Source organism: Cordyceps fumosorosea (assembly GCF_001636725.1).
Source record: "Cordyceps fumosorosea ARSEF 2679 chromosome Unknown scaffold_20, whole genome shotgun sequence".
Classification (NCBI taxonomy): Eukaryota; Fungi; Ascomycota; class Sordariomycetes; order Hypocreales; family Cordycipitaceae; genus Cordyceps; species Cordyceps fumosorosea.
In genome coordinates this window covers 474336-499419 of record NW_017387320.1, presented here as the reverse complement: position 1 = coordinate 499419, position 25084 = coordinate 474336, and the positions used below count along the sequence as shown (strand labels likewise).

General features: G+C 55.3%; 8 protein-coding genes across 8 annotated transcripts; 2 read left to right on the top strand and 6 right to left on the bottom strand.

The window, feature by feature from the left end:
* Positions 1–626: 626 nt before the first annotated feature.
* ISF_07233 (ankyrin repeat protein) lies at positions 627–1868 on the bottom strand (the record flags this gene model as incomplete). Its single annotated transcript, XM_018850836.1, has 1 exon — positions 627–1868. The coding sequence occupies one exon, from the start codon at positions 1866–1868 to the stop codon at positions 627–629; it is 1242 nt and encodes a 413-aa protein (XP_018702114.1).
* Positions 1869–5042: 3174 nt separating this feature from the next.
* Positions 5043–5639, top strand: ISF_07232 (NUDIX hydrolase domain-like protein; the record flags this gene model as incomplete). Its single annotated transcript, XM_018850835.1, has 1 exon — positions 5043–5639. One exon carries the CDS (start codon positions 5043–5045, stop codon positions 5637–5639), a length of 597 nt encoding a protein of 198 aa, XP_018702113.1.
* Positions 5640–5673: 34 nt separating this feature from the next.
* Positions 5674–6795, bottom strand: ISF_07231 (Glycoside hydrolase, family 3; the record flags this gene model as incomplete). Its single annotated transcript, XM_018850834.1, has 1 exon — positions 5674–6795. One exon carries the CDS (start codon positions 6793–6795, stop codon positions 5674–5676), a length of 1122 nt encoding a protein of 373 aa, XP_018702112.1.
* A 782-nt stretch (positions 6796–7577) lies between these two features.
* Positions 7578–10315, bottom strand: ISF_07230 (hypothetical protein; the record flags this gene model as incomplete). Its single annotated transcript, XM_018850833.1, has 2 exons — positions 7578–10085; positions 10136–10315. The coding sequence occupies 2 exons, from the start codon at positions 10313–10315 to the stop codon at positions 7578–7580; spliced, it is 2688 nt and encodes an 895-aa protein (XP_018702111.1).
* Positions 10316–13409: 3094 nt separating this feature from the next.
* ISF_07229 (ATPase, AAA-type, core) lies at positions 13410–14360 on the top strand (the record flags this gene model as incomplete). The annotated part of the gene is made up of 1 exon (XM_018850832.1): positions 13410–14360. One exon carries the CDS (start codon positions 13410–13412, stop codon positions 14358–14360), a length of 951 nt encoding a protein of 316 aa, XP_018702110.1.
* Positions 14361–14578: 218 nt separating this feature from the next.
* Positions 14579–15130, bottom strand: ISF_07228 (hypothetical protein; the record flags this gene model as incomplete). Its single annotated transcript, XM_018850831.1, has 1 exon — positions 14579–15130. One exon carries the CDS (start codon positions 15128–15130, stop codon positions 14579–14581), a length of 552 nt encoding a protein of 183 aa, XP_018702109.1.
* An 830-nt stretch (positions 15131–15960) lies between these two features.
* On the bottom strand, positions 15961–16872 carry ISF_07227 (hypothetical protein; the record flags this gene model as incomplete). The annotated part of the gene is made up of 1 exon (XM_018850830.1): positions 15961–16872. One exon carries the CDS (start codon positions 16870–16872, stop codon positions 15961–15963), a length of 912 nt encoding a protein of 303 aa, XP_018702108.1.
* A 3430-nt stretch (positions 16873–20302) lies between these two features.
* Positions 20303–21118, bottom strand: ISF_07226 (O-methyltransferase family 3; the record flags this gene model as incomplete). The annotated part of the gene is made up of 2 exons (XM_018850829.1): positions 20303–20669; positions 20727–21118. The coding sequence occupies 2 exons, from the start codon at positions 21116–21118 to the stop codon at positions 20303–20305; spliced, it is 759 nt and encodes a 252-aa protein (XP_018702107.1).
* Positions 21119–25084: the final 3966 nt, after the last annotated feature.

Genomic DNA, 25084 nt, shown 5'->3' with positions numbered 1-25084 from the left:
GAGGCTACCTAGCTCAGAGAAGTTGGGAGCTGCGCCCGCATCGAGGACAAAGAGAAAGGGGCCTTGGACAAATACCAGTAGTAACGGGTTGCCCCAGACTGCAGAGTAAGCGCCAAGCACAAACAGAAACGGTTATTCTGGAACTCAGATGCTTGCTGTCCAGCTGGTCGAGGGATGATGACAGCGTCGTGTGAGCTATGTTGACAGAGTTTCACTCAAGCCTCTCGTGCCTGGCATAGGTTCGTTAGTCCATGTAGCATTGAATTTATATTGCATCTGCATATTTAGAACCATCGTGCTTCCTTCTCTTTCTGCCATCGTGGGGTGGATGGAACCCTGTATCTTCCGATCGAACGTAGCAGAATACCCAGACTGGCCAGTTAGATCAACGACTCTGTGTTGTTAGACATGACAGAGTTGCAGCAGTCCATCGTCTAATTTTGGATCTTCATTCATGCACGTCTAAATAATAATAATAAGAAAGTGCCCAAGCGCAATGAGTAAAACCACGCAAAGATCAAATGTCATACATCCCTACCAACAAGAAAAAACAGCTGGCCACCACCAACCCCCCGAAAAGTAAGAGATTACATCGCAGGGGGTCGGGACAACAAAGCATCAGCATCTCAAGATCCAATCGGCTCCACGTTAAATGGTATTGGTTTGCCCGTGTGCGGACACATCTTGGCGCGTGCCTTTATGCTGGCGCCGTTCTGCATCAGCAGCAACACGCCCGCTTCGAACCGCCTCTCGACTGCAAGGTGCAGCGGCGTCCATCCAACGTTGTCGTGAGCATCAATGTCAAAGGTATCCCGCTCCCGCCTGTTCCAGTGCTCCAGCAGCGTGCGTAGCACCTCGAGCCGACGGTACAGCACCGCCCAGTGCAGAGGTGACCGGCCCTCCTTGTCCAGCACGCCGATGCGCGCACCGTGAGCCAGAAGCATCTGCACCACGGGCTCGCTGTCTTGGATGGCGCCGTGGAAGAGCGGCGTCCGGCCGTTGCTGTCCGGGCAGTTGATGCCTTCCGTGTCCTGCCGTAGCAGCATGCCGAGGATGCGCTCGTTGCCGCTCTGTACCGCGATGTGAATGGTACTTATCCACCCCTTATCACACTTTGCGCCGCCGTCGTCGGTCTCCTTGCATGTGCTTTCCGCCTCCATTCCAGGGCTTGCATCAGCAGCTACAGTCGGCATGTCAATGACAGTACCGCGCCGCGAACTCGGCCGAGACAAGACGCTGCTCACAGACGACACCGGCCCCCCATCGCTGACCGGAGTCCCGTGCGACCGGCCCGACGACGACGACGAAGACGCCGCATACGAAGCTGATACTGTAGCCTGGGGCGTGGGCAGTCCCGGATACAAGGTGCGCAGCGGCGCAGAAAAGTCCTGGTCGCACGATAAAGACCTTCCGGGCGGTTCGGTTGGCAGGCTCGGCATGTCGAAGCAGGCGTCGAAATTGCCGTCAAAGTACATGTCCAGGCCCAGGCCGTCGATCGAGACCGTGGCCGGCGTCGTGGGCAGTCCGTCGGGCCTTGTCGTCCCGAGGTCGATGCACCCGAACAGACTTGGCGACTGGAGCGCGCTGGAAATGGGCGGCGTAGAGGTGAGTTGGGCGAGCGTGTTGGATGATGATGTGCGCCGGGAGTGATGGCTGGAGAGGGGGCGACTGTTGGTTGCCGACATGGCTGCTTGGTTCTGGAGCCGCTTGTCTAAAACATCGACCCCAACGACGGTCTTGGTCAGCGGCGTGAACGATGATGCTGACAGTTGCAGGAACGACTTACGACGAAACTTTCGTTGGGCAATGCGATTTTGTACTCGACGCCGTTCAACGGGGTCGGTTGGGAGCTGGACAGTGACATCCATCGTGCCTTGCATATCCGGACACGGACAGGTAACGGTTGGCCCTGTTTGGAACGATGCTCAGGGGCCAGTTCTTTACGAGCTCTTTTCTCAACAAGGTTCAAGGTGGTTTTCCTTTTTTGTTCTTTGGAATGATAAGATGTTGAAGTTCTAACGTGGAGCAGAGCTGGATGTTGGAGGTACAGTATGTGCCCTGGCGGCAAACGGGTAAAGTTTGCCCCACGATGGGGCGGGCTGATTGAGCCAGCCAGCGACAGTGGGCAACTGCAACCACACAAGGAACGAACACATACATACATCATGGACACACCCATTATGGACGCAGCAAGGCACCCCCAACACAGGCACCGTTTACGCCACACATTTCGCCGAATCCCTACAAACTAAAACAATCGAGCATCTGGTGGCGTGCTCGCAGTGCCGAGCAAACCGGGTCGCTCCTTGCTAAGGGGCTTTGGGGGTCGAACAATATCGCCTCTGCAGCCCGGTCCGCGTTCAAATGGCAGATTCTGTCCAAGCCCCCCTCAAGCCACCGCGACAACCGCATACATTTTGCATCTTCCCTCCTGGTCCTCGTTATCCTCTAACGTGAGTTCAGATGTTCGGTTCCCTTTCGTTTCCTTCCTTGTGCCCGGCCGTTCTTGGCGAATCTTCAGCCGCACGCGATGCGCAACGCCCACCTCGAGGGGCTAGATACACTCACTCCCAGGCAAGCCTCCAATGACGAACAACCTTTAGAACGGAACGGGTTCCATCCAGCATTGCAATATATTTCGCCTGACAGGCACACGGCTATCAGCTGGGGGGCGGAGCAGCCCGTCGGCGCGTTGGGGACTGAAACGGCATGGCGTGCTTGGATGCTTGAATGCACCTCTGACCTCCAACTACCAAGGTACTGTAGTTATCCGTGCTTGCATGATAAGTTTTCTGGTGACGAGGCCAAAGGAATGAGGCTCTCAGTCAGCTTCAGTGCAAGGCTCTAGAGATAGCCAGACTGCCAGGAGCAAACTATAAGAAAACCTGCTTGCCGGCTATCCGAAGACCCATCAGGCTCGTTCACAGCTCAACAAGCGCTGTTGGCTAAACGAGCGTCAACCTGACCTTGTGATGCGAAGACAATCTGGAAAGCGACGGAGGAGATCGAGCCACGTCGGGAGCGACCCTAGTTGCACACTCTGTCGAGCTGAAACGAAATACCATCTCGCGGGCCTTTCATTGGCTCAAGACGCCTCAGTCACCCATTTGCGCGCCATCGATCTCAAAGTTAAAAACAGATCAAAAGAGGTCTCGTAACTGTTTCTGAACCCACAGCCCACACCCCTTCGCAAGCCTTCGCTCCGTCTTCTCCCGCCCCCACCAGGCCAGCGCCAGCCGCCCGTCCGCCGCCGTAAACTCATTGGGAAGCTGGTAACTTCTTATCACCTCTAAGCATGATGGAGAGAACAACGCTGCAGCCACCCGGGAGCTTGTACTTACTCTCTCCTTTATTCAAGGTGCGACCTGTCGCCTCTCACTTTCCCTTTTCGGAAAGGATGAAATCCCTCGCCATGAATTTTACCGCGCTTGTTACTGGAGCATTCACGGAGGGTTGAAGCGGGGTTAGGGGGTGTAATGATCAAGAGACCAAAGACGGAGAAACTGCAAGTCGGGGGCCGAACATGGGCTTCGGGATACGGGAGCTGACGGGCCAAGAACCCCGCCATGGATTGTGACAGCGGCCGGCTTTTGCACGAGGACAAAGCGTCGACGAGCGCAGACGAAGTCGCCTCTAAGTCTTGTCGATGGAATCATTCGAATTGGTTCAAGACATTCCTTTGCTCCTGTATCCAGAACTTTATTGCCCGAGGTTGCAAAGAATTTGCTACCTATGCAATTAATCGTTCAAAATGTAGCCTCGGACCTGCCTGGAGCGTTGCATTGCAGGGTAAGCGCTGTTACCCTGGGGGAACGGGAAAAGCTGAGAGTATGGCGCTCTACTCGACGGCTGCTCCTGATTTGCTGACCTGTGCCTCCCTCGAGCCGTCAAATAAATTGAAGCGTGCTAGATCGGCGATATGATAGAAAGGCCATCGAATTTGTGGCGGTAGACCTCTTGGCAGCTGGGCACTGGTAGCCTGGAATGCTGTGATGCTGAGATGATCGGTATCGACATGATACAAGTTTGGTCAACTTGTTCTCTATTACAGGAGCCAAAGTAGAAAAAAAGGGAATTACCCTAACTTATCCAAATACATCTTTCTCTCAACTTTCAGAGGCCTTTTGCGAAATTTTTGCTGCCCTCTACTATTCTTCGGCATCCAGTTGCGTCCACTCTGTTACCCTACAGGTCAACTACAACTCAGTTTACACCGCATTCTAGAGGCTTATGCCACCCAACGTTTTAACAGCCTAATCTACAGTTTTATATTGGCTAGCTAATACGCTGGCTCGGTCCGGCACATCAAGCTTCGGTGCTTTGGGTGTGTGAATGGTTGCCGCCGGCAGTCAGAACTGGTGGTGGTGGTGGGCTCCTTGTTGCCATAGCGCCTCCGACGCCATGTTTCATCTTGCCTACTACATCAATGATAGGCAGCAGCTTTGGATCGGATCAGGATACAAAGAACAGGTCAGCGTGCTACGTTGCTCGACAGTTGGGCTGTATGCAAAGAGCCGAGGCTGACGGTACCTGAGCAATCCTTGCTGCAATGTGCCGACAACGGCCGCGGATCGGCAACCTGTGCGAGGGATGAATTGACGATCGGGCGTTCCAGCTGGTTGATACAAACAGATACTCTATCATTGACATTTCGGGATGCTGTTTGCGGCAGCGGCAGGATCCAATACTGCGTTATGCTGCCCCTTGTCTCCTTGGACCCTTATCACTGCCGGCCTCTGCTGTGAGGCTGCAGCCTACCGTCCTAGTGTCTTCTAGACGACTCTTCAGCTTTTATCTCGGAACTGCCTGCTAGGAATATGAACGGGATTCGGCCTTCTGGACATTGCAAACTTATTGGTTAGTCATTGACTTGTCGCACAATAAGCCAGCGGCGTTGTTCTACACGTGGCACCCGAAAGTGGCACCGGGGCTAACAAACTCCGCCTCGCCTGGGATCTACAAACACAGCTCCCTCCCTCACCTGTTGGCATCCTCGCCCCAAGACCAACAACAATTACCTCATTCCCGTCCCTCTCTACGCCATGTCCCACGTCCCCTTCGACCCCACCGTCGCCGAATTCGACGTCTCCTGCGACGCCTGGCTTGCCACCCATCAGAAAGACTACGCCGGCGTCCACGCCAGCGCCGTCGTCTTCCTCGACGGCCCCCCCACATCCCCTGCCCGGATCCTGCTCGTTCAGCGCGCCGCGACCGACAGCATGCCGCTCAAATGGGAGCTGCCCGGTGGCGCCGTCGATCCTCCCGCGGCGGACGCGACCATCCTCGACGGCTGCGCGCGCGAGTTGCGGGAGGAGACGGGCCTCATGGCGCGGCGTGTGCTGTGGCGCGTCACCGAAGGGCCTGCGGGGGAGCCGCTGACGGTGTTTACGAACTCGCGCGGGACCAAAATCTTCTGCAAGTTCGCATTCGAGGTCGAGGTGGAGAGCCAGGAGCCGATCGTCCTGGATCCAAAGGAGCACCAGGCGTGGGTGTGGGCGTCCGAGGAGGAGGTGGTGACGGGAATGGTGGCAGCTACGGACGGCGGTGACGGGCTGAGCATTCCGCTGACCGCGCCACATATACGAAGAATCACAATGGAAGCGTTTCGATTGAAGAAGGAGCACAACGCTCAGCAATAGCGATAATTATCCAGTTCTATTCCACATCCCCTGCTTACGCCCACAACCTGCTCCGCAACGCCGCGATCCTCTTCGTCGCCTCGTCAAACTGCGCCCTGCTCAGCCGCCCCGACGACACGCCGCTCACCAGCGCCTTGCGAATCTCCTCGCCCTGCGTCACGTTGCGCGCGCTCGCCAGCAGCAAGTCCATGCCCGCCTCCGCCGCCAGCGTCGCCGTCTCCGCCGCGCCCCCGAACGCGCTCAGCGACCCGGCCTCCATCGCGTCCGACACCGTCACGCCCTGGAAGCCCAGCCGCCCGCGCAGCTCCTCCCGTAGCCACTTGCCGCTCAGCCCGGCCGGGCGCGCCGCGTCCAGCGCGGGGTACACGGCCCACGACGGCATGACCAGCTGCACGCCCGCGGCGATGGCCGCCACGTACGGCGCCTCGTCGACACGCCGTATCTCCTCCAGCGACAGGTCGAGGGTGACGGGGCGCTCATCCGTGTTGGCGTCGTGCGAAGCGGCGCCGAGCCCCGGGAAGTGCTTCGCGGTCGCAGCGACCCCCGCCGCCTGCTGCGCAGTGAGGAAGGGCACCGCGGCGGCGACGACCGCTTGCGAAGTGTTGCCAAATGATCGCCCGTAGTAGTCCAGGAAGTCGCCCGCCGCGCGGTACACGCCTAGCACCGGCGCCAGGTTCACGTTGTTGTTGAACTTCCTCAGCGTCGCCGCCGCGCCCTCGCCCGCCGCCTTGCCGGCTGCCGCCGGGTCCGCGGCCGCGCCAATCTGCTTCGCGGAGAGCTTCGGCTCGTCGTTCTTCATGCGACGCACCTGCCCGCCCTCCTGATCCGTCGACACGAAGAATTTTATGGCGCCGGCCTCGCCGGTCGTCTTCTTCAGCAGGGCGGGCGCGGGGGAGGCGGCGTACGCCCTACGCAGGGTGTCCATGGCGGCGGCGGTGTTGGCGTCGACGTTGACGCCGAAGAGGATGACGCCGCCGACGAGGCCGGCGGAGGTGAGATTCACGAGCTCGGCGGGCGGCGTGCTGGACGTGGGGAAGGAGTAGATAACATGCTGCCCGGCGAGGATGTCGAGATCGGAGGCGGCGGCGCCACGGCAGGGCTTGGCGTGGGTGCCGAGGAGTAGGCCGAGAGTCGCGGCGGCTTCAACGAGACGCATCTTTCAACACAGTGTTCAATTGCGCGGCTAAGTTTTGTTAGTATGAGGAGTTGCTTTACAGCAGAGTCATTGCAAATCTGAGCATAAATGATGTATAAATACAACTTTGCTCTTCCTTGCGGAAAACAGCAAACCCGGGGCCATCACCGCTAGTCAGCTTCCCATCTCCACTGCGGTTTTCAGCTCGCTCGAGGGAGCGACGAAGGACGAGCCAAGATCCCAGGAACGGACCCCAAAATGTAACCCATTCATACCCCATCAGACCATTGGCCATAGTGGTAGCATCAACGTGGCGTCAGCGGCATTTCCCATCACCATCATGCGTGGGGGGCTGCCCATTCCACCAACAGCATCACGGCGGCGTGAGTTCGGTTGTCGGCTCGGAAGGGCTCGAAAGGAACTCAAGACGATGTTAATCCGGGACTCCTGAAGCATCCCGATCTTGAAGTGGCTGAAAGCCGGGCAGCAACGACAACTAGGACGCCAGCAGTTGAAAAGAGAGTTGTGTGACCCGTCGGCCCTTTTACGTCGTTCCGCTCGGTTTGCATGGGGGATCGGCACTGCCAGCGGTGCCGCTTACACTGCCCAGAAGACGAGGGCCGGTCGGTCGCTAAAAGGTGCCTGGGTGGATTCGTCATCTTGAAAAGTCTGTGGGCTTCAACCCAGCGCTGTCTACGCGACGCGGGGCTCGAGGTGGATGCCAAAGCACGAGAGGGAGTAGAATCAAATACACAAAAGCTTACTATATACACATGCCCTAAATGCCCTCTCCATGTGCTAAACTAAATTGCCAATTTCTCTACCGAATACGCGTCCACCTTTTGACTGATGAGGTGGCCCGTCTCTCTCACGCTGCGTTGCACAACCTCGCCGCCGGACACGATCTTCTCCTTCGTTGGCAACATCTTCGCCTTGAGCCCCAGCGGTAGCATCCGCGCCTCCTGGTTCTCCAACTGTATCGTCATCGGCTTGCTGCCCGTCCGCGACACCTGCCGCCCGACCCCGCTCTTCTGCACCGCTTGGCCGTACCGCACCGCCTCGCTCACCACGCCGTTGATGTGCACAGCTTCCTCGATGCCCTCCAGGGCAGCCGTCACCTCCAGTTTGAGCGCCGTCAAAAAGTCGCCCGTTTCCGACTTGTCCGCCCATGCCATGGTATCGTTCAACAGCCAGCCCCCGGAGCCAATGGCATCCACACAACGCCCGAGAAGATCGGCGATGAGTGTGATGACACCGTCTGGAGGGGATTCGTTGCCCTCCGAATCAGGGCCAGTAGAATCGACGTAAAGAGAGGTCCAGGCTCCACGGACAAGCTCCATACGAAGTAGATAGATGAAAGCGAGTATCTCTTCCGTGCGCACACTAGTACGGAGGGCCTTGACTGTCGTAATAGCAGGTTGACGCCAGAGTTTGGAAAAGGCAAGCGTCAGACCGCGCGAGCGACTGCTAGAATCATCGCCCAGGTAGTGCTCCGTCAGAGCAATTTCGCGTTCCAGGTCATCCAGATCCATCTCATATTTGTCACCAGATTCGTGTGGCTGTTGCGTAAGGAGCTTCGTGCTGTTCATCTTTCTCGTATCAGGTATAAGGTCCATGCTGAGCATGAGCGCGCGGATCGCCAAGATCAGCTCCGTTTCACCCAGCTTGGTCGCTTGTAGATAGTTGAGCAGCAGTGACATGGACGGCTCTGCGTCAGTAATGCAGCTGATTAGATCAGTAGCGATCTCCCTGTCGTCGACCCCGTTCAGTTCTTCCACAAATGTCGATCGCAGATTTGACATGGTCATGTGGCCGGCGACAACCAAGTAGGTCGTGACATTGCTGTCGGGAAGTACCAGTCTTAGGTGTTGGGTCATGTCGTCGGAGCTGTTTGCCTCGAGAGAAAAGACCTGGCCAAGAGCATAAATCACCCATCGCCTGTCGACAGCAGCATATTTACTGCCATCATTATGCCAACACCACTCGCCGCCTTCCTCGCTCACTTTCGAGTCCGCACCAATTTTGCCAGAGTGAGCCACGTGGAACTTTTCGCGAAGCAACTCCTCCCATTTCTCCTGTTCGTTATTCAACAGCAGCTCGTCCGCTTTGGACAACTCTGCTCTGTGGTCCGCCATGTAAGACTCAGTCATAGTGCCAGGAATGTAGCGAGAGAATTCGGCAGACTTGGAGTGCTTCGCCCGCTTTGGTGTAGCCTCAAGGGTAGTACCACGGCCGATGGAGTCGATCAACATGCCCTCCCGGTGACGCTTGCGATGGCTGGTGGGCGGCTCAACATGAATGGATACCAGAACATTGTCGACTAGAGCCACAGCGATATCTTGGCTGCGAACGTAGCTCAGGAATTGGCAGGACCGGGGCCGTTGGCTCTCGACTGGTAGTTCTGAAAGATCCAGTTTCACTTTGGCGTGAATAGATCCGTATTGGTAGTTGAATAGTGTGATTGTCTCGAGGGAAGACGAAACAACAAAAGGTCGAGATAGCTTGGTAAAGGACGTAGCGGCTTCGGTATTGAGGGTTAGTTTGGGCTTTGGAATTGCACCAGAGAGATCAAAAATAGTGAGGGAACTGTTCTGCAACTGGAACAGCGTAGCGGTCGGAATATCGATCTGGGACAGGGCCACAGCCTCCTTAGTGTCGTGGGATGGGATCGGCGAGATTTCCAGTGGCACCAAGTCGATGTCGGATACCGAGCCCCTCATGGCCGCGAGAACGATCAGATGTCTAAGTGTTTGTTTCTTAGTGCGGCTTCTCGTAACGAGAGCCAGTAGCTCCGGCTCCCCAGCCTCAACTGATTTGGGGAGCGCGCTACAGATTTCAGGTTTGTTCTTGAGCAGTCCATCCGTAAATTCATTCAAGCTGCCAGAGGTAACGTGTTCAATCTCAAGCTCGCTGATCTTGGTAGCAACAGTATCTTGCAGGGGAGACTTGGCAAAAGAGGTCCAGTTCGTAGAGAGAGTCTCGCTAGAGAGGGAAATGACCTCGCCAGACTTGCAAACTAGAATCACATCACCAACAGAGGACTGTTGGGACGGCATGGAGGAGCAGGTAATGTATTTGACGGGAGAGCTCTTCAAGGCCTGCGAGGTTGTTGTAGAGACAGTTTTGCCGTCGGCGCTGACGACGTCCTTGAATAGTGTGATCTTTTGTGTCGCTTTGCTGCTCATCACTGCGTATGTGTATCGGGAAATATCGCTGGAACTGGCAGTGCGGATACGGACAGAGTACGGCGCGCAGGTGAAGGATTCTTGGGGAGGGATCGGGTATGAAGTAATTTGCCGGGATGTCGGGACCTGGACAAGTTAGCAGAGTTATCTTTGGAGAATTTTCCCTTGATTCATACATCGTAGATGCTTGCATTCTCTCCATCTATGCCCACGACGAGCTCCGTTCTCTTTCTCTTCCTTGAGCCATCCTTTTGGCCATAGACCTCTCTGGCAAAGATGTTGCCTCTGGTGTGGTCAAGCGGGCGCGGTAACACGGCCAGAGTGAAGGGTCGATGGATCTTGTATTCGGCAGCCATGGCGACTCTCGTAGGATTTTCAAAGGCCAAAAAAGCTATTCAGACAGCCGCAATGGCAGCAGTGTTACAACTTTTTCCCAGAATTCTGCCTCCAAGGCAGGCCAAAAAAAAAAGTAAATTCTATCACCAAGAAAAGCCAAAGAGTGGGGCAACTCTGCCGGGCGGTCAGTCCTGAGGTGGGGCCTGCCAGTCTGCCACTTAAACGGTACGTACCTCTTCAAGGTCAGATGCGCGTCACACTTGTCTCGACGCGTCCGGCTACTGCGCTACCTTTTAGTACCTTGCTTGGTAGCCAACGCTTCTAAGCTCGCCAACGCACGATACTCCTCTCCCCGAACAACTTCCGCAACGGTGCTGCAATCAGATACCTCATGCGCTACCCGTCAATGGCATCAACCCGCCGAAATATTTGACGGCCTTGCTACCACCGCGTCAGACCTAATGGACTGCTCGGTGTTGCTATAGAAGTGCTGCACGAGGGCATTGCTAATCGCCCTTCGAGGCATCTGCCCTACACCACTCTTCTTCAATGAGAGTTCTCGCGACAATGGCGATGACGGACCAAGGTCTTGGCGATGGCAACTCGAAAAAGCTTCACCCCTTCTTTGTTAAAACTGTAGCTTATGCCAATACGGAACAAATACCAATGCCCACGGCCATCGCGAACGAGACGCACGAGACGAGGCAAGAAACGATCAGCAACCCTACAGCGCCTCAAAATCCCGACTATGCAGCTATCTCGCCATTGGAGCACATCTATCCGTCGCCAGAGTCGGTGGTGTCTGCGCAACAGCCCCAGCAGCCACAGCAACGAGAGGCGGTGGTTCAACAGCAATCCATGATACACTACGTCAATGCTCATCGCCAAGGCAGCGCGCCGGCGCCGCATCCTTCAGAGCAAAAATTATTAGCTCCGGCAACTGATTTCGAACCGCCCACGATGTCCCTTTCCGCGACCACTCTGCCCGCCGCCGCACCCCCGCCAACCCAGCCAGCTTCTTCTGTGGACGCTCCGCCGAAGAAAGTGTTGAAATTCAACTTGAGAACAGGTACCCTCGGGTCGCCCCCTAAGCCAAAGTCCTCAAAGAAGGGCTCTAGGATAGTTGTCATCAAATATGGACAGAATGCCCAAGATCGCAAACGAATTGGCGACAAGATTTGTCAAATCTTATCTGGTGAACTATACATCGGGCCTGCTACCAGAGCGCCAGAGGCGAAGCTTAAAAATAGCATCAAAGACAAACCGCGACAGGAAAATTCAAGAATGACGCATCCATTCTTCGCAAAAGAAAAGGGCTCTGAATCTCTGCCCAAAGACGAGAAGAAGAAACGATATACAGTTTTCATGTCCACTCCAGTCTCGCCAAAGAAGCCACGAAACTGCTTTAAATCTGATCAAGGGGCTTCTTTTTCCGTCAAACCCATAAGCGTCAAAGTTCCCGGTGCTAAGCACCCCCTTTGGCCACCGCGCGGCTTCAGTCATATCCGAGGAGCTGAGCCGATGGCTCCTCCACCGAGCAGAGCTCCATCCGAAACAACTCCAATCAGCCGTCTTAACAGCAAGAAATCAAAAGGACAAACAGTGTCGATAAACTCACATGAGTCTGTTCTTGAGATTTTCGGGCGGCGGTTAGACATCCAACGCGTCAGGCGCAATCTGCCAAAAAACGACGATGTATTCCCACCTCCTCCAGCCGAGCTCCGACTACCAACAAGACACTTTGAGAGCGGCTGCAAGCTTGCCAAACGCATACGCCCCGAAATACAATCCAATGTCGCCCTCATAACAACATCAGGCAGATACATAGATGAGGATGACCTTGCTCGGCAACCATCACAGCCGGTGCACCCAATTATTGACCGTCACTGGCAATCGCTAGCTCAACAACTCTCTGCTTTTGACCGATCAACATGCGAGAGCGTATCCTGGGTTTCCAAGTACGCGCCAGCCAGAGCGACAGAGGTCTTGCAAACAGGGAGAGAAGTTGCTCTTTTGAAACAATGGCTCGAAATGCTGCGAGTTCAGGGAGTGGACAGTGCCGGGGACTCTTCCGCGAAATCAAAAGGCGAAGTAAAGAAGAAAAAGCGGAAGAGCAAGCTCGATGACTTCGTTGTTGATAGCGAAGACGAGAGCGGCGAGATGAATGAGCTCTCAGATTTAGAAGAGCGGCCACCACATGGCACTCGCCGTTCACGACCCTCACTGGCAAGGTCATTGGATTTAGCAGGCAAAGATCCATCTAAACTATCAAACACTGTGCTAATCAGTGGCCCACACGGCTGCGGAAAATCAGCGTCGGTCTATGCTGTTGCAAAAGAGCTGGGGTTCGAAGTGTTTGAAATCAATTCGGGCACCCGCCGCAGTGGCAAAGACGTTCTGGAAAGGGTTGGAGACATGACGCGCAATCATCTTGTGCAGCATCATCGAGCAGAAGCCGCGGACTCCGAAGAAGATTCAGGCGCTAACTCTGGCCAGCAAGGCACGATGACGTCCTTCTTCAAGCCAAATATGGCAGCGGAGAAGAAAAAGAAACACCGGAACATATCTCGTAACAGGGAAGAGCCCGGTCGGAGTCCTTCGTCCAAATCGCAGAAGCAGTCTCTTATCCTTGTAGAGGAGGTTGACATCTTGTTTGAGGAAGACAAACAGTTCTGGGCGAGTTTACAATCCTTGATGGGCCAGTCTAAGCGACCCTTCATACTCACCTGCAGCGATGAAAGTGCAGTACCGATGAATGCACTTGATCTTCATGGCATATTCCGCTTCCTCCCGCCGCCCGAGCATCTCGCTGTGGACACTTGCCTCCTCATTGCTGCCAATGAAGGTCATGCCTTGAGACGCCACTCGGTTCGAGCTCTCTATCAACGCCGGGACTATGACTTGCGCGGGACCATCACGGACCTGCAATTCTGGTGCCAGATTGGAGTAGGAGACCGGAGAGGAGGCCATGATTGGTTTTACCCCCGCTGGCCGAAAGGGTGCGACCTGGATGAACAGGGTCATGTTGTTCGTGTCATTAGCGGAGATACATATCAGACCGGGATGGGTTGGCTCAGCCGCGATCGCATTGTGACCGCCCCAAGCGAAGACGCCATGGAAAATGAGGCAGCCGAACAAGCGTGGCAGTTTTGGCGTTGCGATTTGAGTGATGCCCACGGCAATGTGGACTTGAATGGCATGAGCGCCCCTACTTCGGCGGATCACATGAGTCGACAACAAAGACTCGAGATACTTAACGCATACACAAACTATCACGATGCTCTGAGCTGCGCCGATTCCTGTTCGGTGGGAGTCCTCGGAGTGGAACTTGACGAGATACTGGACCCAACCCTGCCGGAAATGCCAGCGGCTGCGAAGGACGACTTTACCATTGCCCGATCATTGCTCGAAGCCGATCCGCTCCAGGTTCACTTTTGTTCTCGGTATCCAATCTTCTCAACCCTGTCAGGTTTGGCCCTGGAAAATCTCAAGAGGTCTGCCTCCAGCATCCTATCCCCGGCCGTTCTCCAGAACCCCGAGACTAGCACCGAAGAACAGACCACCACCATCTTGGAAGACACCAGCGAGCGGGACAATCGCAAGCTGACACGCTACGACGTTGCCGTTGCTTTCGACCCCATCGCGGTATCCCCCAAGGCCGCAGCCAGCCTGAACCTCGACCCCTCCGTCTTCGATCGTACTATGACCATGATCGTCGTGGAGGTGGCGCCGTGGGTTCGCGGCATCGTGCACTACGAGGAGCAGCTCATGCAGGACCGGCAGCGTCTCAACGAGCTGCTGAGCGACGGCGGCAGCACGCGCAAGCGCAGGCGGACCACCCGCAGCGCGTACTCGGCGCTCGAGGGCGGCGAGCGCCGGACGACCAGGAGGGAGCAGTATTTTGGGGACGTCCTGTCTACGGAGGCGGTCATGTACACTGCCGGGAAGCACTGGCAGCAGGCCCTGCCGCAGGGGGAGAAATGGGCGGAGATGGAGGATGACATCGCCAGCAGTCCAATGTCAGCAAGTGCCGTTGACGACGTCTCGAAAGCAGCATGGCGATGACTTGGGGGATTGTAGATGTTAATTCAAAACATATAGAGAAGAATACATATAGTTGTAAGGACTGTTCGAGTACCGTGTTTCCTCCATCGTCTCTGTCTAATGATACGCTCCACTGTTCTGGCGGCTGTAATCCGTGCCCCGCTGGTTCTGCCCGCGCGCCTCCTGGCCAGTCCGGCCGCCGCCTGGGTCGTCGGCTTGCCGTAGAGGGCGACCGTCATTCACGCTCGGCCGCTTCTTGCTCCGAGCTTCTTGTTCGGGCCGCGCGCCAGCCGGGTCGTCGTCGCCGGCCCACCCCGGTCTTCCGCCTGCCGGAGGGCGCGACCGTCGGTCGGTCGCTGGTCCTGCCGGCGCCCTGCATCCCGGCTGCCGCGCGGATCCTCGCCCGCCCAGCCGGCCGCCTGCTGGAGCGAGCGACACGGCCGCTCCTCCTCCTCCTCGTCCCGCCTCCTCGTCCCTCGCCGTCCGCAGTCGTCGCGCCCCTCCCCGTCACGACCGCGGCGCTCCCCGTCCCGATCGCGGCGCCTGGAGTTGTCCGAGTGGCCGTCGCCCTTCCATATCTTGTGGGCGACCAGCGCGGCGATGCCGATGCCCGCGATGGCCACGCCCGCCGTGGACTTGGACAGCCCGGCGCCGCCGCTGCTGCCGGACCCCGACTTGCGCTCGCGAGAGCGGCGTCGCGACCGCGAGCGGGAGCGCGATCGCGTGCTGTCACGACGATAATATCTGGGAGGTGGTGGGTGGCGGGACACGGAGCGAGATGATCGGTTCATTGCGAGCTCCTTGGGCGGTCAACTTTTGCTTAGCTCTGTACGCCGTGGATTTAGATAGCGCGACTGACGATGCTCTATTTGAATTCTTCTTGGGTTGGGCCGCGGTTGAGGACGGCGACGTGAGGGGCAAGACTCAGTGAGGCGAACTGCGTGGCGTTTCCGCATGGACGGGAGCTGCCTTTCAGCTTCCGTCCATCGGCAGCGCTCACTGCTACCTAACACGAGCCCAACATGCTATGCGGCTGCTTGGGGGAATAACGAGTGATGATCGGTAGGTATTTGGTGTTCTATTGGTTCATCGGCGCGCATCGGCGCTGCGTCTCTCTATGGGCTCTGCCTTATTTACAAGATGGTGTACAGATCGATCCTCGCCTTCCGCGCAATTGTGTGCGTTTCCGAGCCCTGTGGCCTCTGATCGGGTCGCTGTGGCCGGTTGCAGGCTCCTTTGCTCCCATTTATGCCAGCATTCGCAGTGGGTGGTGCAGGGAGGTCTGCTGCGGGCTGCCGTCTCCGCCTCAGAGCCTGTTCTGGGTATATCTTCTTTGTGGTCGTTCCCAGCAGATCCCACTTCGCAGTTGTATGCTGGTCTAGATAGATGTGTAAATTATTTCGCAGTCAATGCGAATCATCTCATGACATAGATGTCGGACGTCATCATGGTATCAGGCCATGTGATTCTTCACGGCGCAGGCAGCACTCTCCGCTCAAGTGCTGTGCAGCTTGCAAGTGGCTGCAAACTCTCAAACGACGACAGCCTTCCTGTTGCTCGCTTTTTTTTGTCTCCCCCTCAGCCCCTTGGTCCAACAGTTGTGCGTCTTTGACTAGTCTTCTCACACCATGATGAAAGCCGCTTCTTCCTCCTGCGGCGACATGGAGTCGTCCTCGGTGAGCTTCACGCCATCGTCATAGTACGGCGTCATCTCCGGACTGCTCATGTTGCTCCGCATCCAGACCTCCTCGGTGCGGCGAGACGTCAGATGGTACCCGTTGCTTCGCTTCGGCCGACGAGGAGCAGATGCGGCGGTTGTAGTCGCCACGGGGGAGAGCTGCCCCGCCGACATTGGCGACACGGGCGACATGGCCTGAGGCAGCCTGGCTACCTTGTAGGACACGGCAAAGATCTGCTCGTGGACGAACTTTGGCGGCTGCGCGCAGGGCTGGGAGAAGAGAGCCAGCTCTGGCCCGAGCAGGTCGTGGTAGAGGAAAGGGACTGGCACGTCCGTCGAGTCGGAGTACGGCAGGTCGATGCCAAACTGGTGCAGCTCTTGCTGGGTGGCCTCGATCAGCCACGAGTCGTCGGTCGCGGTGAGGAAGCCCGTGACGAAGTATCCCTGGCGGTCTATGCACTGCTCCAGCAGCGCCCTCACGTCCTTGGAGTAGTCGTCGCTTCGCATCAGGTTGCGGAATGCGTTGTCGGGATCTGGTAAGAGATAGCGCTTGACCATGCGACACTCGAGGAGGATGGTCTGCTCCTCCCTGTGCAGTCCTTGAAAGTCGAGCAGGTGCGAAACTTGAGATGCCACGCCCTGGCTTCGCGCAATGGACATGAAGTCTGAGAGTCTGATGGGCGCCGAGCACTTGGGTATTGCCATGGTCAGCGTGGTGTCCGCGCCGCGATTGGTGTTGAACGGGGCGGCGGCCAGCAACGGCGCCGTCTTAGAGGCGACGACTCGGCATATCAAGTTGGAGGCTTCCGTGGCCGCGATGGCCTCGTGGAGAAGGACAAACTTGGCGTGAGTCATGATGTGCCTGAACCGAGATGGACAAGTCGAGAATTATTTCGATTCATCGGGCTCGTCTGAGAAGAAGCAACAGTTGTATAATCGGCCGCGCGAGTGCAATGGCATATGCGTCTCGGCATGTGCGGAAGAGTCAATGCCGCCGTGCTGACGAGATCGGATTGGATTGTGTCCATAGGCAACTATTTGGTTTATATCTCTCTCGTCCCAAGGCCGCGGAACAAGACGAGGCATCCACTCCTATTTAATGTTAACTCACGGACAGACACAAAAATAGGCATTGGGCACAGGCACGCCGCGGAGCCAACCGAGATCAAAGAACGGAGTTGACAGCATTCCAGGGCCAGGAAAACAGCCTCAGTGGAGTTTTGCGCCAGGGCGTGTGAAGAAGATGTGGTCAAGTTGACAGCCCTTCACCCCTCCCCTCCCCCTTCCCTTGCCTTGGCCTGGGGAGGGAACCATCGGATTCGATGACAGGTAGCGTGTGTTGCAGGAGAGACCAATCTACTCAGGATCAGCCGCCGCTGGCGGACCGAGAACAGCCAAGGTTCATGCGGCAAGTCTCTGCCTCCTGGATGGCCGAGATCAGGAACGACCTGCGACCTCCGTCCTCCGTGGGTGAGGAGCCGACGCTGGGATGTGGTTGGCTGGCGCGTGGGGTACCTCGAATGGATGGATGAATTCGCCTTGCCCGTATGGAGCATGTATTTGTCGCTGCATTATTAGGACCCTTGAAAGCATGGATACCTTTGCCAGTGGTCATACTGGGTACGTGCGTGATCGTGTTGGGCTACTCGTGTAAGCGGATAGATTCCGCACACCCCAACCCATCTTGCCATCTTGGGGTGACGAATAACGTGGTTTCTGCACGGGTATCAGCATGTCGCGAATTAGCGCTTCGCTTTCATGCAGGCTGCAAGGAGAGAAGGAGGAGAAGAGAGGAGGAAAGAAATGTGGAAACAACAGAATCAACAAGCATTGGATAACCATCGTATGGCTGTCGCTGTCGTTTGTCTTGCCACCCTGGTGGTGCCATGACATGTATCCTGGTGTATTGTGGGGGAGGAAAGGTGAGGTGCACCAGAAAACAACTTCAGCCTCACTCTCACTCTGACTCTCACTCTCTGGCTAATAATTTACTCTGCGTGCCTGTGGCCTGCTGGATAACAATATTGGCCTGGGCAAGGTGGGCGCACGGGGATCACGGTCACATTCGGGGCGGTCTGGGCCAGCAAATAGCCTCATCGCTTGGAGCCAGCTGAGAGGAGAGCGCCACCTGATGCCGCTAGTAAACGTGTTATGTATGGATGGGTGTGTCGTTCCTTTCGCCTGCCTGCGAGAGCTGGCCGATTTGCAAGGAAGCATAATTTAGAGGCGCATGTACGGATACTGTTACTATGTATGTATAGACCACACTACAGGCGAGTCCCAATAGCCTGTCGCAGTATCCAGCATCCCAGCAATTGCATACAACTGTGCTGCAGATTTACTTGGCCACATGGCAAGACAAGGGTCAATGAAGCAGAAAACTTCTGGTACTTGTACTAAGAATTTATTCAGAATTTATTCAGAATGTATTCAGAATTTATTCAAGATTTATTTTGCTTCGCCTCGGTAGGTCGCAGTCTGCCACGGATCTGGCAAGACAATGCAAGACAATGCAACACTGATTCATCAACAGTTCCCAGCCGCGCTCCAGCTTGGCAATCTCAATGCCTCCCTAGATTGCGAATCCCGCGGCTTAAACGGTTTCTTCCTCCAACTCGTGTAAAGCTGCACTTATTATTATGTACCTATGTACAACCACCTCAGCCCTTTGGCCTACTTGCCGGCCGCGATTCAGGCCACCCCCTGACGGTCCTGTACTCGCGGAATCCGCGCCCTCCTGAAAATCAGCCCCCAGCCAGCCCCAATGCTCGATCTGGTAATTTTTGACGGGCAATTGCCAGCTGGAACCACGTCACCAGTTATCCGGATGGATGGAACCGTAACTGATGCGGGCAGGTTTTGATACTAAATGCCATCTTCACAGTTCGCGCTCTTATGTAATTCACCGATTCTCGGCGATAAGTGACGGACAATCGCAAAACACCACACCGGAAGCTGACCTTGGCTCATCAGCGCAAGCATGGTCAGAACTTGCAATTTACCGAGCCGCTTTTGCACGTATTATCATTCTGCGCCAACTGTTCTGGGCGTTGGGGATGTGCGTGCCTGTAAGCCCGAGGTCGGCTCAGAATTCCATGAGAATCACAACCTTTACACCATGCTTAAAACCAGCCACCAAGGTGCATTGATTCTACCCCGAGGCTTTCGGCAGACGATCCCCTTGACATGCCTACTTCGTCGACGTATAATTATTCCCATATCATGGGGCGATTCCATGACCACATGGCTTCTAATTAGTTGGTGGATAGATGGCAACAGTGAGGGCCCCATGATCGGCTCTCTGTTCCGCGAAGCCCACAACCCCCCCCCCCCCCAAAGGCCGACGGTGTGAAAACGCCGCTCAGCTGAGGCCCTCAAGGCATCGTAACGAGGCGCACTTGTCTTGGATGACTGACTGACTGACGAAGCCCGTCCGTCCCCGTGCCCGCCCGCCCCCGGGGCTTGCATGATATCCGCCGCCGGCGCATGCACCTCGGCGGACGGGGGTGGGTGGTCGCGCCCTGTTGCAGATTTCCAACCCCCCCCCTCCCCCTCCCTCCTCTTCTCCCCTTGCCTCCCTTGCGAAAATGGAGGAAGCCGAGAAACGCAACTGGTCAATGCTTCAGCTTCATCCCGCCCTGACGGCGGCCTCGTTAACCGTACCTGGTTAAGTCCAGTTGTGGCTTGCCGCTGGGTAGATGGCAGACGGCTTCGAGTAACAGCTAGCCGACACTTTGCTTGCCAGCACGGCTATGTTCAACGCGTCTGATCAGGCACTGCTGTCGACGAAAGATGTATATTAGTGATATACGTTTGATCATATGCTCCATTCAAGCATAGATTCTGCCTTGCTGGTTGTTCGTAAAGATTCACTAGCCTAGTAAAGGCCTTATCATGCCAAAGAGGGTGCAGCATCGCCCGGTCGCAGTGGGAGATGATGGTTTGATCGGCCCGGTCTCACATTACAGACATGGCGCGATTCTAAGACACCACGTTACCGGCACCCTCGCCGTATCATGTCTTTTTTTTTTCTCTTCACCTTCGGCCCTCGCATCATGCAATTGGGCTGACGACAGCAGCCATGTAATACGCAATTTCGTAATTATTGTTTCCTTGCACCCTTCTAGCAACCTGGCCCAACACCACTCCAAAATCGCTTCGCTGCCAGCTTCGCCTCAGCTACCGACGCCCTCCCCGACTCATCCCAGCATGCCCATCCCGCCGGCTCCTCAGCGTAAATCTCGCTGCGTACTGAAGTGCGTGAGAGGACTATGCGAGCCCTCGTTCAATCCCGAAGTATCGACATGCCGACGCCGTCAAACAGAGGCATCAGGAACGCCTCCAGCCTCTCGCTCTTGCTCGCCACGTCGTTGAACTCGCGCAGCGCATCCACGTCGGTGTCCTTCTCGTACTCGCTAGGCTTCCGCTCCTTGGCGCCCGTCGCCCACGGGTTCGCCTCGCTGTCGTTGGCCACCAGCCCGCGCCGCAGCACGTTGTCCGCGAGGATCAAGCCGCCCTTGCGCAGCAGCCGCCCGCCGGCCGCGCCCGGCTGCGACTTTTCCAGAATGGTGCGCAGGTACGTCGGGTAGCCCGTCTTCTGGGCGTCGATGAAGACGAGGTCGTACGGCTCCGCGGGGTTGAGCTTTCCCACGCTATCAAGAGAGTCAGTCAGTGCCCGAGGGGGGAGGGGGGACGGGGCGACAACGTACGTCTCGAGGGCATCACCCTGGATCACCTCCACGTTCTCGACGCCGTTGTCCTTGAGGGCCTTCCGGGCCGCGTCGGCGTACTCGGCGCTGAACTCGAGCGTCGTGACCGCGCCGTCCTTGCCGACGGCGTTTGCCCACACCATGGCAGAGTAGCCTACGAACGCGCCAATCTCCAGCACGCGCTTCGCACCGACGGCGCGGGTGAGGAACGTCTGGAACTGCCCTTGCAGGTTGGATATCATGTAGTCCGTACGCGGATGGCTCGCGTCAATCGCGGCGTGGTACTCGGTGACATGCTTGGGCAGCGGCTCTGAGTGGGTGGCCGCGTAGTCAACGACACTGTCGGTGAGGGCCTGGTTCGCGTACAGCGCGTTCGTGTTGGCTAACTTCATAGCTGCTGGTATCTTCTTGTATGATGGAGATATTCATACAAAAGCGACTGCTGTCTTGTTGATCAACATGAAGGTTCTGCTTATACTACTAATATGGCGTTGTCGGCGCTAAGCGATCATCGCCGAGCGACCCCGCGAACGCACTCGCCGTCATGGCTTGCCAACTGATGAGTCAGTCAACACACATAACAGGCAAACAAAAAATGGGCGTCGTAGTGTAATCCTCATGGCGCCCGCGTTTGAGGCGATCCCCACGGGGCATATCTCCGAAACAGCCGACTACAGCGAATTACGCATCTCAATTGCAATTGATTGCTCCTTTGTAAATGGCTGGTCTCCGTACTGGCTCGGCAACTCAACTCGGCATGCATCTTCACCATCCAGCGGTAAATAGAGTAGAATCAGTTTTTATTAATAGCGAGTAATTATCCGGTGTTGATTCTTCCCATCAGTGCGAGGCACATGGCCGGATAAACGCTTGTTCGCCTGTCTCCTATGAGCGCTAACTAACTACCACAGTCGTGAGCATGCGCTGAGGTCGGGAGCGCATCTTATGGACCTAAGCAGTGCCTCGAGATCATTTCCGTGACGGTTTATTTTAAGAGATTTTTGTTTCATCATTCGCAGTATCTTTATTCGGCTCTGCCATAGAAGTTCGTGCCATACGCCTGAGCTGCTAGAAAAGACCAAAACGGCAAGCATCACGGCCCTTGATGCCCATTACGTTAAATAGAAGCATAGTCTGAAGAGTCTCGTTCATCGAAAGCTTTCATTCTTTAGTCACATTGATACTATTTCTTCCATTAACATTTAGCTATATGCACACTACAGAAAGTACAGGATGAGCTGGCGCACGGGCAGTAAATCCTAGTCTCGGGCATCGAGTAGGTACAATAACAGAGCTTAAACTGGCGTACTTGTATGTTTCACAGTCTCTGACTCAAAATTGCATTGGTTATGAAACTGGACTTCTACTCGACGACCTACCCTATGGTTTATCCTGCGCGGAGGGATTCTGTCCCCTCCAACTCCCGAGAAAGAGACTACGCATGTTTGTGTCAAACCATCATTCAAGAGTCGGAGGCTCTACTAAATGTTTGTAGTACGACGATATATCTCGCTTCGTGCTTGGAGGGCTACCGCTCTTCGCTGACAGCGTCTCGCCAGCTAGAATGACGCTTGCAGAGACTCTATTTACAACTCTCCATCTCTCTCTCTCTCGTATTAGTCGTAGTAAAAGAACCACCCCTCTATTTATAGCTTCATGTGATATCATGTTAATAATCTTTTAGCCTGAAATAGCTATAGTTAAGCTCTCTGCGTAGCATCCGGTGAGGATGAGGGCGAGGATGGAGGGACATCACGCTCAAGAAGAGTTCAGCAGCAAGAGAGGGCTTGAACTGCGTTGTTTGGCGAATGATGAGCTGTGTTACCGCTTTCATACTACATCCAAAAACTGCTTCTTATTTACATACCTTGATAGCGAGACGTCCATCTCACCCGCCCTCACCCATCCTCTCCACGATACTGGGTACCAGAGAGCCGCCACTTCTTCTTGTCGCGGCAGAAGCACAATTTGTCTACATCTCATTAAAATCTGTACTACATGGCACAACCTCCACGATGGTTTCTCACAGAGTCATGCTATTGCAACACTTGCAGCGTACCTGTACCGTGGCCCGGACTGTAGGTTGAGTCGCTACACCGGCCCATTCCTATGGAGATGTCGGTGGCGTTTCTGGAAGGCACAAGAAATTATGGCCTGGTGAGTAGTGGAAGAAATGGAAATGGCCTGCGTAACGTCTGCAAGATAATCTTAGACGTGTTCATTGAAAAGTGCATCACTCACGTTCTACTGAGCCGTTGATGAGGCCCATCCCTCGGGCCATTGTCCGAGGCCCGAACCACAGCGGTCGTTAATAGTAATGAAGAGATTACGAATGAATTTAAGCTGTATCTCCTGAATCTAGAGGGCTCAGAGGAATAATGGAGGGAATGATCGCAGTTAGTGTATGTGTCGACACAAGTTTCAGCGCCGTGATTCCCAGCCAAGTCTATTATGGACTATTTGTACTGCTGAACTCGACATGGCACGTATGTTTACATGGGTAGTTAGGTAAATGTTCCTACTAGATAGCGCAATAATATTCGTCATGGCATTCGAAAACACTCAGTGGCACTGTTTGAAAAGCGCATGCACAGTGTACCAGAGTAGCTTCACTTGATGGAAGAATAGGCCATCAGTGTGCGCTGCTTACTACCCTTCCAGCCAATGTGCCTGGCGCGTGGAATTAACGTGTCTTCTTTATAAAGTACGGAAGATCAGGAAGCCCGAGCATATGAAAGGCATAAAGGTCCAGCGACCTCGAGAGGTTGGACTATGCCATGGCCGGCCCAGCTTGCAATCTGGCGATTTGCCTTGCAGGGCGCAGCCGGTACTTGAATACTCTTTCCATCCGCCTCAAGATTATTTTACAAATAATTTTGAGCTGCTGCGCCCAAGTGTTCCGCCTTGGGGCTATCAGTATTTTACTGGACTCCCGCGCTCGACCCTGCCAGATTTCCGGACGCGGGGAGGTGTTCTGATGGACAGGATGGAAGAGGAGTGTCGCCAGGGAACTACCAATCTATCGAAAGCCGAAGTCGGCGATGCAGGAAACCACGACAGCCGAATGTGCATGCAAAGTCGGATTGCTAATGAGCGCCACATATTGTACATCATCATATGCGCAAATGCTGAGGCGTCAACGTTGACGACCTGGAGAGAGAGGCGAGGACGCAACTGGAAAGACGAACGGAGCCCACACCTTCGTATTTAGCGGCGTGGGCAGGACGGACCCGTCGTGTTGCGGGCCAGTATTAGCATTTATTAGTTCGGGGCGTCCTTTAGGATTTCCAGCGTGGTGATGATGGAGGAGGTGTGGTGGAGGGGAAAGTGTGTCAGAGGTAGATGTGTCTTGCGCCGTGTCGGGACTGCATTGTAACCATAGCGCTGAAGAAGGCAACAAAGGGCAGCTTTTCCCGCCGGGGCAACAAGGCCGCTTTTGTGAGGCACCGGGGGAAGGGGGGATGCTATGCTGCTCGAGCGGCCTGTGCCCTTTTCCTTGCCTTTTCGTCAGACCCGAGATGTTGGAGAGGCCCTTCATGGCTGGTGGGTTTCTTGCAACTGATAATGCTGGCCCCAGAAGTTGTGTGCTACTGATATTGGTACGGGGATGTTCAACGAGCGTGGCGGGAGCTGATCATCAACGAGCATGGGCCCCCTGGTATGTGCATGCGGATTTTTAGTTGGGACATTTTCGCCTTCTCGATCTTATTGCCTAGTTATTAGTTAGGTGAGAGGAAAGGTACGACAGCATGTCGGTCACTGGTTGTCACTGGTGGTTATGCAAGCCCAAGGGAGAAAGGGATGCATAGTAACGAGACACAGGCGCAGAGAATCAAGGGACGACGCTTGTTTTGCTTTTTTGTTCGCCCAACAAAGAAGGGATGGCGCTGCAAGGCAAAAAGTCCTTTGGTGAGAAATGCAGTGAAAGGGCCTTCCTTGTCAGCTGAAAGGGCGCAACAATAGGTGTTAGTTGGATAAAACAAGGGGCAGGCGAGGCAAGGCCCTAGGGTCAGGCGGTGGTAAAGATTGTTGGGCTGTAAAATAATGATAATAATCCTGATAAAATAATAATGAAAATAACGATAGTAATAAATCCGTCGAAAACGTGGGGTGGGCTTTTACATATTCAGTCTTGGCCACAGAGTATTCAGCAAGCTTTGGCGCTACCAGGGTCATCTGTTTTAGGTCGGTCATCGACCTCAGCAAGTAAGGAGTTGTTGCAAGCAATAAAATAATAATAATAATAATAATAATAATAATAGATGTGCTTTTGGAAAGGAATGCCCATGATGCCCGCTTGGTCTCTCTTTTTTTTTTGTTCACCTTTCAAGGACTCTCCCCACTCGTCATGGCTTGTC